This window comes from Aedes albopictus, chromosome 3 (assembly GCF_035046485.1).
Source record: "Aedes albopictus strain Foshan chromosome 3, AalbF5, whole genome shotgun sequence".
Lineage (NCBI taxonomy): Eukaryota > Metazoa > Arthropoda > Insecta > Diptera > Culicidae > Aedes > Aedes albopictus.
The window spans coordinates 362,980,660-362,994,473 of record NC_085138.1 but is presented as its reverse complement, the minus strand read 5'-3'; the positions used below and the strand labels follow the sequence as shown (position 1 = coordinate 362,994,473).

Below are 13,814 nucleotides of genomic sequence, written 5' to 3'. Positions count from 1 at the left end.
TGTTGGGATCTTATAGATATAGAAGCGAATTATTCGCCGTCCTACCACTGCGGAGGCATTGAGTATACTACTGTATAGATATCATTGTTCACAGGGAGCAGTAAGTACAGATATACACTTAATGCATTGTACAAGCACATGATTTTAGCGCCTAAAACTCCATTAAACAACCACCATCTTGGATTTTAGACCGCCATCTTGAATATCCTGGTCGTTATTTTTGGACTTCGGACATCTTCCCCATACCAAATATAATCTTTGCAGATACCAAATATACTCATATTGCATGATTTTTTGGAGCCTAAAACAACATTAACACAGCCACCATCTTGAATTTGAAGCCGCCATCTTGAATAGTAGGCTGTTATTTTGAATTTTGGGCCTACATAGTGGAATTTCGAGTCTTCAGCGTGATTTCTGCACAAAATTTGTCAACCTAAAGGTTACAAAAATCGCCGCAGTTTGATATGTCGCATGATAGGGCTTAGTTCAGTTTTATTTGATTAAGCAGATGAAAAAAAATAGAGTAATGCGGGGCAAAAGTTCGCACGGGGCAAAAGTTCGCAGTGGGTCTTTTTCTGCACAAGAGTTAAAAACCCAAACAAATTTGTATGGGTTCGACATATAATCAGGCTAGATACTCGTCAACAAAAATTGGAACGATTTCGTTATGGTGTGGCAGAGTTATGCGAAAAAATGTGTTTTCAGGTGTTTTGATAGATTTTTTGGAGTTTTTGGAATAAGAATTTGTAGTAATAAGAAGAAGAAGAATCTCATAACCTCTTGATGTCAGAGAATCGTTATTCCATAGTAGTTCGAGAGGTGCACTCGAATAAACAATAAACTACTAGTGCTTCTCGCAGAAAGGGACATTGTTAAAACCTTGACGGTGGGGCAAAAGTTCGCAGTAGCTGTGGGGCAAAAGTTCGCACTAGATATCGGAATGTAGTTCATCAATATAATTACAGAATCTTTGAAGCAGTGATCATTTCATATAGAAACTACTATATATGTATAATATATGTAGCATGCACCCTGAAATCGTTCCGGCAAAGGGTTTGAACTTAGTTTTGTAGGAAGATCGATTGTAAGGCAAACATTATCTTCACCCATTTAAATCAAGAAATGAAAAATGGCTAAAAAACATTTTAGAACATTTTTTTCATCATCCTCGTCGTGTCTTTTCGTATGTTTCTGAAGGCCATGTTATGTTCATCTACTTTACCGGGGTCTTTCATAGCTTAGTTTGTAAATTCACAGTTATAATTCATCACCATACTGACGGGGATAAGATTCGATTACGGTCCCGTTCAATAGTTTTGCAGCATATTTGATTTTATTTTTCATGTATTTTGTGCAACACGTATCTCTATGATTACCCCACAATGTATTTTGATAACTTCAGTCATGCTGGAAAGAACAGCTTCTAGTTAATAGCTGTGGAAGTCTTCATAAAATACATTGTACACCAAAGCTGAACAGCAGGTCGTATTCCAGTTGGGCCGTAATGCTAAGAACAGAAAGAAACAGATTTCACGACTAGAGTGAAAGGATGAACATGGATTACCATAACATAAATGAACATCACATCAATAAGCTACGCTGTTCAAGGTGCGAACTTTTGCCCCGCATAATGCGAACTTTTGCCCCCACTATGGGGCAAAAGTTCGCATTGGAGTACTTGTATTAAAAATTGTATTACTAAAACTACAAAAAGAACGCGAAAAAATCTAGTACTACGATTTGAAGGCAACATGATAGGGACCCGTTTAACGAAGAAAAACGATATTATTTTCTTTTCGTTTAATAGCTATTTTGTAAAGTCTGTTAGGTGCGAACTTTTGCCCCGCATTACTCTACAAAACTTTTGTTGCTCAACAGCACAATTGTACTTGTTCGTCACGAAAGGGATATAGGCATTAGCCTTTTTAAAACTTAAGCTCCATCATAACAGGAGATAGAAAAGGCTATCCGTAGAAACGAATCTTACAAAACCCCAGGGTCGACCGCATGTCAGCTAAGACTCTCAAAATTGAGCACCTAGCACCTTCACAGCTGCTGCATCAACTATTCTGCAATGTCGGGGAACCCATGATATTTCCGGATGCAAGGCACTTGGTTATATACAGAGTTAATTTAAAGATCACGTTAATAATTCCTCAGTAGCAGATCCGCCCATCAATGTCAACAAGACTAACTAAAAAAAGCGTCGAATTGTCAACACGAACAGCTCTTCTAGCATAACGGTAGATAAGCAAGTAACAAAAGATGCTGAGAGTTTCCAAAATATTTGTAGCAACCGAATCTCCAGCGCAGATGCTGAACGCAATAGCAATTTGGAAGCGAAAGGAAAGGTTGGTTGGCTATATTCTTAATGATGGCGGAGACAAAATCTCAAAATACGCGTTGGACAGGAACTCAGCAGTAAATGACAGCAGAAGCAGAGGTCCAGAGTATCAGTAAACTGAAGCCTCGATCAATAAATAACTGAAGTCGATGCAAAATTGATCTGCCAACAACGGGTCTAGATAATGGCTGATAATCGCCCAACATGAAGATCTTATACGGCGGCCTTTTGCACCACCAAACAAGGAAGTTTGAGGGTAGATTAGAAGCTTTGAATGCCAATGGATTAGTGTAGGTATTAAAGGAACGGCTTCTACTGAAACTGTTGCTGGTGTTTCCGTTTTGGCTTTTATTGTCATAAAAATATACCCAGTTAGTTCCTTGTTCCGATCACGCATACTTTCTGCAAAGCACATCGACAAGTTAGTTTTTGTTACCATTCAATAACAATTTAAATACGTGCATTTTACGATAATTAGCCATTCGCAGAAACTCTACTATAAGTGTCCTGAATTTCCCTGAACGGAACCAGTGACTATCAAACACCCATCACCATGGGAGTAAAAAAGTGGTACATTTTTATACCATTCCTCGCAGTCAGCTATTTTGCGAACAACGCTTCATCTCTCCAGCATTCAGCCACCCTCAAAAGCTTCAATGAACTACGCATCGAATGCAATCAGTATCTCCCATCTAACGATGCCTCCTACAACGTTGAAGACTGTTCTGATCGATGCCTGGGTCTGGTTGGGCACTTCTGGAATGACACGGTCGGTAGAACGTCCAACTCAGTGTCTCGATTCTACCGCCTGGATTCGTGCGACCAGGAATACATCAACCGAACCCTTCAATGCATGTGCGAAACAGTGCAGAGTCTACCTCAGGATGCCAACTATCAACGAGCAAGTTGCAGTATGCAGTGTTACCAAGATCAGTTCGGGCAGCTGATTAATTGGGAGCCACAGTTTGTTCCGGTCAACGACCTCAAAACCACCCACATCTTCCGGGAATGTGCCCAGATGCTTGGGATATCATTTGGGCAGTTGGGACGTATATTAACCAACGGGTACAACAAAACTGCCGAGGGTCGATGCTTGATGCGGTGTTATCTGGTGCGAGCCGGATTGTACAGTGACTGTGGTGGGCCAGATATCGGGCGGTTTTCTGTTCAGTGTCAAGGTTACAGCCAGGAGTACGAGCAATGGGTTAGCAAGTGTTACGCTGGGTTAAAAGCCCAGCAGTTGGACAGCTGTACACTGGCCACGCGAGTTCTGGACGAGTGTATTCAGGGCAACGAGTACAGCAACAGTGATCTGGTCGGGTTGGTGAATTTGGCTGGTTTCGCTCTCACTGGCCTCGGACTAACCTTGGAAGGAATTTATTATCCTCTTGTAGGGTTGCTGTTCTTCTAAGTCACATTTTGGCCGCTTATAAGTAATGTTTCAATAAAGACATGAATTTTCACCATTTGATTTTGATTTTGTAGCCTAATATATAGCAGATATCGGATTTGAAGGTTATATCTGTGCTGCCGAATGCCAGTGAGTCCTGGTGTATCAGTGAAGAACACCCAACGGCTACATGTTTACATCAACAGATGACAGGTGTCATCGAGCACTAGATTGTGACACACATTTGGAAACGAATGATTGGATTTGCCGGTCACACTTCTACTTGGTTCTTCTGTTGGCTTTTATTATCATAAGAAACTCATGTGATTCCTCGTTACGATCACGCATATTTAATTTCAATCAATTCCATAAACAAGTTTTGTATTCCGTTATAACAAATTGAGCACGTGCGTTTTTCTATAAATATGTATCTGCTCAAAGGATCTCCACTATAAGTGCCGTGGATGTTTCTGTAAGAAACCAGTTGCTATCGAACACACACCATCATGGAAGCAAAAAAGTGGTACATTTTTCTACTGTTTCTCACGATCAGCAACTTTGCGAGCATCGCCTCATCTCTTCAGCATTCAGCCACCCTGAAAAGTTTCGACAAACTAAGCACCGAGTGCTCCCAGTATCTCCCATCGAGCAGCGCATCCTACAACGTAGAGGACTGTTCCGATCGCTGCCTTGGTCTGGTCGGACGCTTCTGGAACGATACCATCGGTAGGACGTCCAACTCAGTTTCTCGATTCTACCGCCCGGATTCGTGCGACCAGGACTACGTCAACCGCACCCTTCAGTGCATGTGCGAAACAGTGCAGAGCCTACCTCGAAATGCCAGTTGTCAGCGGGCAAGTTGCAGCATGCAGTGTTACCGTGATCAGTTTGGCCACTTGATTAATCGGGAGCCACGGTTTGTTCCGGTCAACGAACTGAAAACCACCCAAATTTTCCTGGAATGTGCCCAGATTCTTCAGATACCATCTGAACAACTAGGGCAGATTTTTACCGACGGATGCAACAAAACTGCTGAGGGACGATGCTTGATGCGTTGCTATTTATTACGAGCTGGATTGTACAGTGACTGTCGAGGCCCAGATATAGGACGGTTTTCTGTACAGTGTCAAGGTTACAGCAAGGAGTACGAGCAATGGGTTACCAAATGTTACGCTGGATTGAGAGCGCAGCAGCTGGACAGCTGTACGCTGGCCACGCGAGTTCTTGACGAATGTATTCAGGGAAACGAGTACAGCAATAGTGACCAGTTGGTGAATTTTGCTGGTTTAGTTCTCACTGCTTACGGACTAACCATGGAAGGACTGTATTATGGACTCGTTGGAATATTGTTCTCTTAGGGAAGATTTGGCTGTCAACTTGTTATGGTAAAATAAAAGCACTTATTCCATATTTGAAGTTCATTTCGTGAAAGATTTCCTCGTTGCGTTGCACCGAAGTATTTTGACCAGAAAGGAGGCTCCAGGAATTATTTCAGAATTTGGTTCAGGGATTTTTATCCACTAATACCTTTCAGTCATTTTGCAAGAAATTCTTTCAAAAATTCCTCCAGAAGTATCTCCAGGAGTTCTTCTAGGAGGGCTTGCTTCCGAACTTTCTTCAGGAATCCATTTAGAAATTAATTGAGAGATTTGTTCAAGAGTTCCTCCAGTACCTTTGACTACAACTGCACAAATCGCAGTAGTAGTTTTAACGGCTTTGGGACAGAAGGTCGAAGGACAAATGGTCGAAGGACAAAAGGTCGAAGGACAAAAGGTCGAATGGACAAAAGGTCGAATGGACAAAAGGTCGAATGGACAAAAGGTCGAATGGACATAAGGTCGAAGGGACAAAAGGTCGAAGGGACAAAAGGTCGAATGGGACAAAAGGTCGAATGGGACAAAAGGTCGATTTTTAGTAGACCAATTTACCAGCTGGTATTTCTCGCTTATAAGACAAACATTTTTGAGAAGTCTTTGTTGCCGCTCATTGAAAGAAACATTGTAGTGCTGTTATAGTCACTAACATTTCCATAGGAAATTTTTCCTTCTTTTGTTTGTAGGCTGTTCTTTCAAGTTTCGTTAATGTAGTATTTATTTAATGGCAATTTAGTTTATTTTTTTGTTCAGGAATTTTTCCTTCTTAAATTTATAGGCTGTTCTTTTAACTTTTGTTAGTGAAATAATTATTGACTCCTTAGGGACTTATTTTTCAATCAGAAATTTTGCCTTCTTCTTTTCAATATCTGTTCTTTCTAACTGTACTGCAGAAACATTCATTAACTACTTGTGCTTAGTGACTTTATTTAATCGCATTAATGATTGGAATTTCAAATGAGAATATTCCGATCTATGATTCATCCTTCTTCAACCCATAAGCTGTTCTTTCAAGGAATCAGAGATGGCATGCTCCTCAGTGCGAAACGTGTGAAGAGAAAACATACACTCTACACGCAGAACTCGATGTACACAGCGCAACGAGTAACTTTCACGCAGCGACCGAAAAGACAAAAGTATTTTCACGCAGATTTGTGTAACACCGGATCAGCACATTTTTTTGTGTTGATCCAGTCGTACACAAATATGAGTGAAAAATCTTCTGTCTTTTTGCTCGCTGCTTAAAAGTTACTCGTTCCATTTAAGGGTGTACACACGACTTTCAACGAGAGCGAGGGTGAACTACGCAACTTTTTTCACACACAAACCACCCGCTCACCCTCAAAATGAGTGCTCAAGCAAATGTTACCACAAACATGTTTTTTTCAGTTTCTGCGTGCACATTTTGTGCGCGCAGAAAATGTGCACACAAAAATTCGTGTTGAGAGCGCACTCAGCCGTGCTTCCAGTGCAATACTGTGTGTACCACAGGAGTATAAAAGCAATGAGAGTCTAATAGAGGTGAGGAAGAATATACTTCGTGTGCGTGAGATCCGTGTCTGGTACAAAACATGTCACTACTACAAGCAAAGCCAGCTCCCATAAGAACGCGTGTCAAATAGTGACGTCGCTATTTGTGTTCACATTTTTCTCTGCTTACTAATACATAGCCATCTCTTCTTCTTCCCCACCTGTAATATACTCTCATTGGTATAAAAGTACTTGCTTGTCTAAGACATCACATAAATCACAGACAAATAGATGTGACACTAACGAAATTTCAATCTCATATATCTTATGATCCTGATTACTTAGAAAGTTGGTGTCTTCGGCAAAGTTGTTTGACTGGTCAAGGACTAACCGATAATAAGATTTAAGATTCAAAATTCCACCGCTAGGCGGTGCTAGTGTGCCAAAAAATTTTGTTTTTCATAAATATCAGGAAAATTTGCCAAAAAATGCAACTAGCGCCGCGTAGCTGTTGAAACTTGAACCAAACGGTAATTATTCTGAAAGCCCTTGATCTACCAAACCATATTGCCGAAGACACCATCTTTCTACAAAATGAGGATGCTGAGATATGCGAAATTTAAAATTTGTTTGCTCTCTAGCGCCGCCTAGTGGTAGATTTTTAAATCTTAAGTCTTATTATCGGTTAACCCTTGACCAGCCAAACAACTTTGCCGAAGACACCAACTCTCTAAGTAATCAGGATCATGAGATATATACCGCATTTAGTTCACCACTGGACTGCCGCAATTCTGCAAAGTGACGTAAGCGACATTGATAGTTTTGGCCCATTTTTTGGTTATTATGCATAAAACTCTTGCTCATCCTCTAAGTTTCTTTCCATAGATGACAGATTACGACTAGATCTTGCATTCTAATACAGCAGGCATACCTCAGTGTTATTTTTACACCAGATATTATATATAATATACCAAAAAATATCGGCATTTTGAATGGCGCTTACGTCACTTTGCAGAATTGCGGCAGTGGACTGCGAACTGCGACTTCATAAGTGCGAAAACGTAAATAAAAGTGCGCGATTGCATCAAATCAGGTTGATGTCTTCGGCGCACTATTTCTTCAATCTATGGTGAACAAGTGCTCTGAAGACACCGAGTTGATTTGATGCAATCGCGCACTTTTGTTAGCGTTTTCGCACTCGTGAAAACTAGTGCGATAGTCCAGTGGTGAACTAAATGCGCTATATGAGATTGGAATTTCGCTAGTGTCACATCTACTTGTCTGTGATTTATGTGATATCTTAGACAAGCAGATGCAAAACTGACAAAATTTCCATCTCATATATCTCAGGAACCTGATTACTTAGAGAGTTGGTTTCTTCGGCAAAGTTGTTCAGCTGGTCAAGGGCTTTCAGAATATGGGCCGTGTGATTTGTGATTTCACCGCTAGGCGGCGCTAAATAGCGTACAAATTTTACATTTCACATTCTGATTCTTTAGAAAGATGATGTCTTCGGCAAAATTGTTTGGTAGATCAAGGGCTTTCAGGATAATTATCGTTTGGTTCGAGTTTCTGCAGCTAGGTGGCGCTAGTTGCAATTTTTTGCAAATTTTCCTGATATTTATGAAAAACAAAATTTGTTAGCTCACTAGCACCACCTGTTGGTGGAATTTGGAACCAAAATATTCATCAACTGTAAGTCCTTGACCAGCTTAAGACGTCTGCTTGTCTCTGATATCACAGGATTTGATACCCCTTAGCGGGTTTTGGACTTACTGGCATGCTTTCGGTTCACCAAATGCTCACACAACACTGACCCCTTTAAACACACTGCGTGTGCACTGAGTTCTGTTTTTTCTGCGTGCGCGCAGAAATTGCGCCCTGGGATTATGATCTGCGGGCTCTCATTGCTCTCACGCAGCACTCTAATCACCTGCACAAAAACTCTGCGTGAGAGAAATTATGTACATTTTATTGTGCGTTTTTTCTCTTTCTCTTTTGTAAGGTAAATGAAACTGAGAAGTTCAGTGAAAGATGAGCGTAAATGGGCACAATTTCTGCGTGACATGCCATGCAAGGAATATTATTTTCCATATTTAACCTTAACTTAACATTACTTTTCATCATTTATGGGCATCTATTTCGAATTGTAATGCGGTAAAAATTGCTGCATATAAGCTATTGCAAGTTTTAGAAGACACTTTCCTTTTTCCAATAATGATTGTTTTGAAGTTGTTGAATAATTTTTCTATCACTCGTTCTATTTTTTAGTCGTCGTTTTTCTGTCGAATTCTGATCACTTTTTCATGTCTTCCAATTTGTCTTTAGTCTATTTAACCTCTTTACCCTTTCAGACCTTTTGTACATTCGACCTTTTGTCCATTCGACCTTTTGTCCCATTCGACCTTTTGTCCCATTCGACCTTTTGTCCATTCGACCTTTTGTCCATTCGACCTTTTGTCCATTCGACCTTTTGTCCATTCGACCTTTTGTCCTTCGACCTTATGTCTTTCGACCTTTTGTCATAGATTCGTTTTAACAAGAGTTCCCTCATAAACAAATTATTTTTCTTACAATATCCAGAACTTTCCCTGGAGATTTCTTCAATAATTGAAGAATTTCTCCAGTATTTTCATGTAATTTCATAGAAAACTTTTGAATTCCAAGGAAATCCAAGGAAACCCTTGTAAGAATTTTCCTAAAAATCGCGTGAGAAAATGAGTTCGGCGACGTGGAAAAATATGAACAGTGGCACATTGAGTCAACTTATAAATAAATTCCTTTTCAATGAGGTTATCAAGAATTCTTCTTGAAATTTATTTACAATTATCCTTGATTACCTCTAAGGACACCAACAGAAATTCCTTTGGGGATTCTTTTAGGATAAATCAAAATTGTTCTGGAAAGTTCACAGAATGGAGTATGCATCCATGTTCCGGTTTATTTTTTTAAACATTTCTCCTGGGATTCCTCTATAAATTCTTTCGGGATTGCTCCCAGCAATTTTCTTCAGGAGTTAATTGAGAATTTTTTTACAAGATTCATCTTGGTACTGGTCCACGGATTTCTTTAATATTCCTTAAAGGATTCTATAGGAAATTCCTTCAAGGATTGCTCATCAGTTCACGCTTGTAATCCTTCATATATTTCTTCAAACCTTTCTGAAGCAATTCCTCCAGAAACATTGTAAGATTATTTTTCCAGAAACTTTTCTTTGAGATTTCTCAGAAAATAAAGAAATTCTTCTAGGATTTTCTTCTGGTATTTCTCCATGAATTCTCTAAACGTTTCTTCAAAAGATGCAATTCTAGGAGAACTTTTCACTAAGATTCGAAAATTTTCTTGGAAATTTCTTTAGGGTTTTCCTTCACAGTTTCAGATGTTTTTCTTGAAACTTTTCAAGAAATAACGGAGCAATATTTTTAAAATTGGCTTCCATATACATGTAGAGGAAACATCAAGGTAAATTCTAATTTTCTTTCTGAGTGAAAAATATGTCTCTTTTTTTCAGAAACCATTTTTTAATACATTTTGATTAAAAATGGTTTCTGTGAGAATTGAAAAGTTTTTCGACTTGCCTTGAACCTTCCTCTAAATGTGAATGAAAACCAATTTGGAGAATATCGATCCGTCATTTGAGAAAATGCATTCAGTTTCGCTTTTCGAGATTAACCAGTAAGAATCCTCGGATTTGTTTTTCTAGAAATAAGGTTTTTCTTTATTTATATTCAATCTTTCGTATTACGACTTACGAGCCTTATTTATACATTTTTATTGAATATTAAAATTAATCTGAAATAAATTCTGGAACAACAAGTTTAGTATTTAATGGTGCAAGATTTTGGGATGTTTCTATTAATTCAGATTTCTTTTTGCATCTTTAAATATTTAACACGCTGGAAATGAAGTGCCAAGTTCAGCAGTTGGAATTTCAGGAAAACCGAAAATCAGTAGAAAAATACATAATTTTGTTAGGTATTCGTCGCTAAATTCTATGTATATTTATTTTTATCGAACTTCGGTAGAATTTTGTTTAATCTTCCAAAACCAAAACCTTTACAGAAAGCACTAATAAAAAATATAAATGGGGGCATTTTTAACCCATTCTGATTCATTTATATCGAACTTTATGTACGTAAAATACGATTGAAATTCCTTTCAAAGGATATTCTTAAAATTCAGCAGAAGCGTTAAACTGCCAGTATATCTAGCATTTTTTCTATGAATTTTTAGGTTTTCTTTAGCTTTAAAATGTGTGATAGAATCCCTAAAATATGATGATTTCTAAAGTATTACATTGAGCCGGAAAGTTAAAAGTTCAAATTTGTATTATCTTTAATATCATAAACTTATCATTAATTTTTAAGACAGAGAATTAACTAAATCTTATTAATGTGTATTTGAACCAAAAAGAGAGCTACAAATTAAAAAATAAACTTCAAAATGTCTAAGAAGAAGTGTTACGTAACGGAAGCTAATCGCAACCTTTCAATAGACATTTTTCAAACAATTACACTTATTTAACAATGAAATTACTCAAAAAAAAAATCTAAAATTTCTAAAATGACATGTTATGGAAATACGTGCTGGTGGGTCGCCATATTCTATGCAAATAAAAAGTGGGTCGCAGGCTGAAAAAGTTTGAGAACCCCTGCTCTAGAAAATTCACAAGCGATTCTTCTGGAAGTTCTTCAAGGGGTTTCTCCTAAAGCTACTCCAGACATTGCATTGGATTTATTCCACACTTTCTTTAGGGACTTTTTCAAAAGTTTCTCTTAACAATTCCTGCAGAAATAACGGCAGTATCTATTCCTTAGCTTAATTTTTTTTTTGAAGAAATTTTTCAATGAATACCTGCAGAGCGTTCTCTAGTTCGTCCAGGTATTTTTCAAAGATTCCTGTTATTTTTTTTGTTTTAAGTTTCTCTAGTAGTTCTCCAAATGATTCCTCTATGATTTTTTGTTGTTTCTGCAGGATTTTATTCAGAAAATTTCTTCAGGTAGTAGCTTTGGGATTTTTGCTTACAAATCTTCTCAGCAATAACAGATGAAATATTTCTGAGAATTTCTTCAGAATTATCTTCAGGATTTCTTCCAAGGGTTGCTCTAGGGATCCCTGGAAAATTCAATGGCGGGTGTCTTCCAGAATTCCGCCAGTACCCTAGTCTGCATTTTCTGTAAGATGAAGAAACCCCTTGATTGGCATCGGAAGGATCACCTTTACTTCTTCGGACACGCCCCTCTGGCGCTCCCTTATTGAGGAAGCCATCTGGTAACGCACAACTTGAGGAAGTGTTGTACTAGCGTAAGTTAAAAAACACAATAATAAAGAAAAAAATCTGTTAGACATTTGTTAAAGATTCCTTCAGCTTTTCTTCTACGGATTTTTCCAGGGATCCCTCCAGGATTTTTTTTTAGTATTTTCTCCTTGGGAGAACTAGCAGAGCTCCTCCAGAAGTCTATTTTTTATCTGAGCAAAAGGAGGTATCTTTAGGCTGTTAGAAACCCAAAATGACCGCCACAATGGCCGACTTTTGCACCTATTCACGATTATAGGCGCACAAATCTCATGAAATATTCTTATTACAAGCTTTACAAGTGAACAAGAACAAAATAAAATGTCATTTTTCTTCTTGCTTCTTGAGATTTGTGCATTTAAAGTTCTGGTGCACAGTTGAACCGAAATTACAAGAAGTTTGTACTTAAGGCGAAACAGGAGGCATTTCCTCATTTTTTGGTTTTTGATTTTTTTTTATTAAATAACGAAGCAATATTTTTAAATTCGGTTTTCGTGCAAATGTAGAGTGTGGATCAGGGTATCTTCTGATTTTTTTTTACGCGGTAGAAAATGTTTTTCGTATTTGCAGAAACCATTTTTTAGTGAAATTTTGTTCAAAAATTGTTTCTGCAAAAACAAAAAACATTTTCTACCGCGTAAAAAAATTCAGAAGATACCCTGACCCATACTCTACATGTGCACGAAAACCTATTTTGAAAATATTGCTTCTGTTCGAGCGTGGAGCTCTAATTGCCGGCCACCGGAGGTTTTTCTTGCCCGCTGTAGCAACAGCGGCGCACCGTATCACGGGAACGTTGGGATTACCACTAGGATCGCTTCTTCGATCCTTGTATCACAAGTTGTAGGCACGATTAACACCTTCAGACACACTTCACGGTCCAGATCCCACTCTTTTCACTGTGCCTTCACGCACGCACGCACATCTGACGATCGATTGAATGTTTTATTGCCACCGTCGGCCACTACCGCAGAGACGGTTTCGGATGGGGATAGATATTCGACCTTTGCACTTAAACTTGGGTTTATTGAGCGAGGCAGGTATAAAAGAATAGAACACGCTACCGATCGCTTTGGGTGTCTATTTTGTACTGTTCTATTGCTGGATGTGGTATGTTACAATTCAATGGGATGGGGTTCTTTAGGTAAGGAGTGTATCGGAAAGTAGTTGAAAATGTTCAGAATGCTCTATCTCGAAGCTGGGTTGGTCTTTTCATTTCGGTTCTTCTATGAAATTTTCACAATATAGTTAAGTTTAGAATACCTTGGAAAAATTTGAAAAAAGGTTTGTATTATTGAAAATATGGTTAAATGAATACACCTCTCAAAATAAAAATCTGCACAAAATGCAATTTTGTAAAGATTTTTCAACATTTCAAAAATCTGTAACGAGTAAAATTTGTACGATAAAAAATCTGGAAAATATTGATGCTTGTTAACAGTTATGTACACATAACATATCATTCAACACCGACTTTCAAAATTCATATTTTCGACAGAAAAATCTCCTATATCTACAAAATGGTCCACTTCAAAAAACGTCTATTTTTTGGTCAAACTTTGAAGTTCTGCTTTTAATATCTTAAAAGGTTATAAAATTCTAATTTTTGCTCTAACTTATTCGCCCATAAATTAAAAAAACATACCCTATTTAAAAAATGCGAATTTTTCATTTTATGTATTTTTTATTTGCGTAAACATGATTTGGAGGAGCATAGAAAAAAGGGGTTCCTCAAAAATGGCCTTTTTTCATTTTTAAGAATTGCGCTTAAATGCAGTGGAGATTTTTCTTGAAAAAAATAATTTGCCTATATCATGAGGATTCTGGAGCTTATAATATTTGCACAAAAAAGTTAACAATTTTCGAACATTGTCGAACTTTTTTCGCAATTTAAATTTTCTAGAAGGTGTGCAAAAATTTAAAAACATGCGTTCAGTA

The 13,814-nt window shown here is 38.0% G+C and overlaps 3 protein-coding genes across 3 annotated transcripts in view; 2 read left to right on the top strand and 1 right to left on the bottom strand.

Annotated features, from left to right (window-relative positions):
* Window positions 1-13,814, bottom strand: part of LOC109411435 (exostosin-1) — a 703,630-nt gene that overhangs the window by 251,523 nt on the left and 438,293 nt on the right. The gene's annotated exons all lie outside the window — the stretch shown is intronic.
* On the top strand, window positions 1,977-3,758 carry LOC134289525 (general odorant-binding protein 45-like). The gene has a single exon (XM_062855441.1). The coding sequence runs from the start codon at window positions 2,901-2,903 to the stop codon at window positions 3,756-3,758; it is 858 nt and encodes a 285-aa protein (XP_062711425.1). The 5' UTR covers window positions 1,977-2,900.
* Window positions 4,229-12,268, top strand: LOC115267756 (general odorant-binding protein 45-like). Its single transcript, XM_062855442.1, has one exon. The coding sequence runs from the start codon at window positions 4,244-4,246 to the stop codon at window positions 5,093-5,095; it is 852 nt and encodes a 283-aa protein (XP_062711426.1). The 5' UTR covers window positions 4,229-4,243; the 3' UTR covers window positions 5,096-12,268.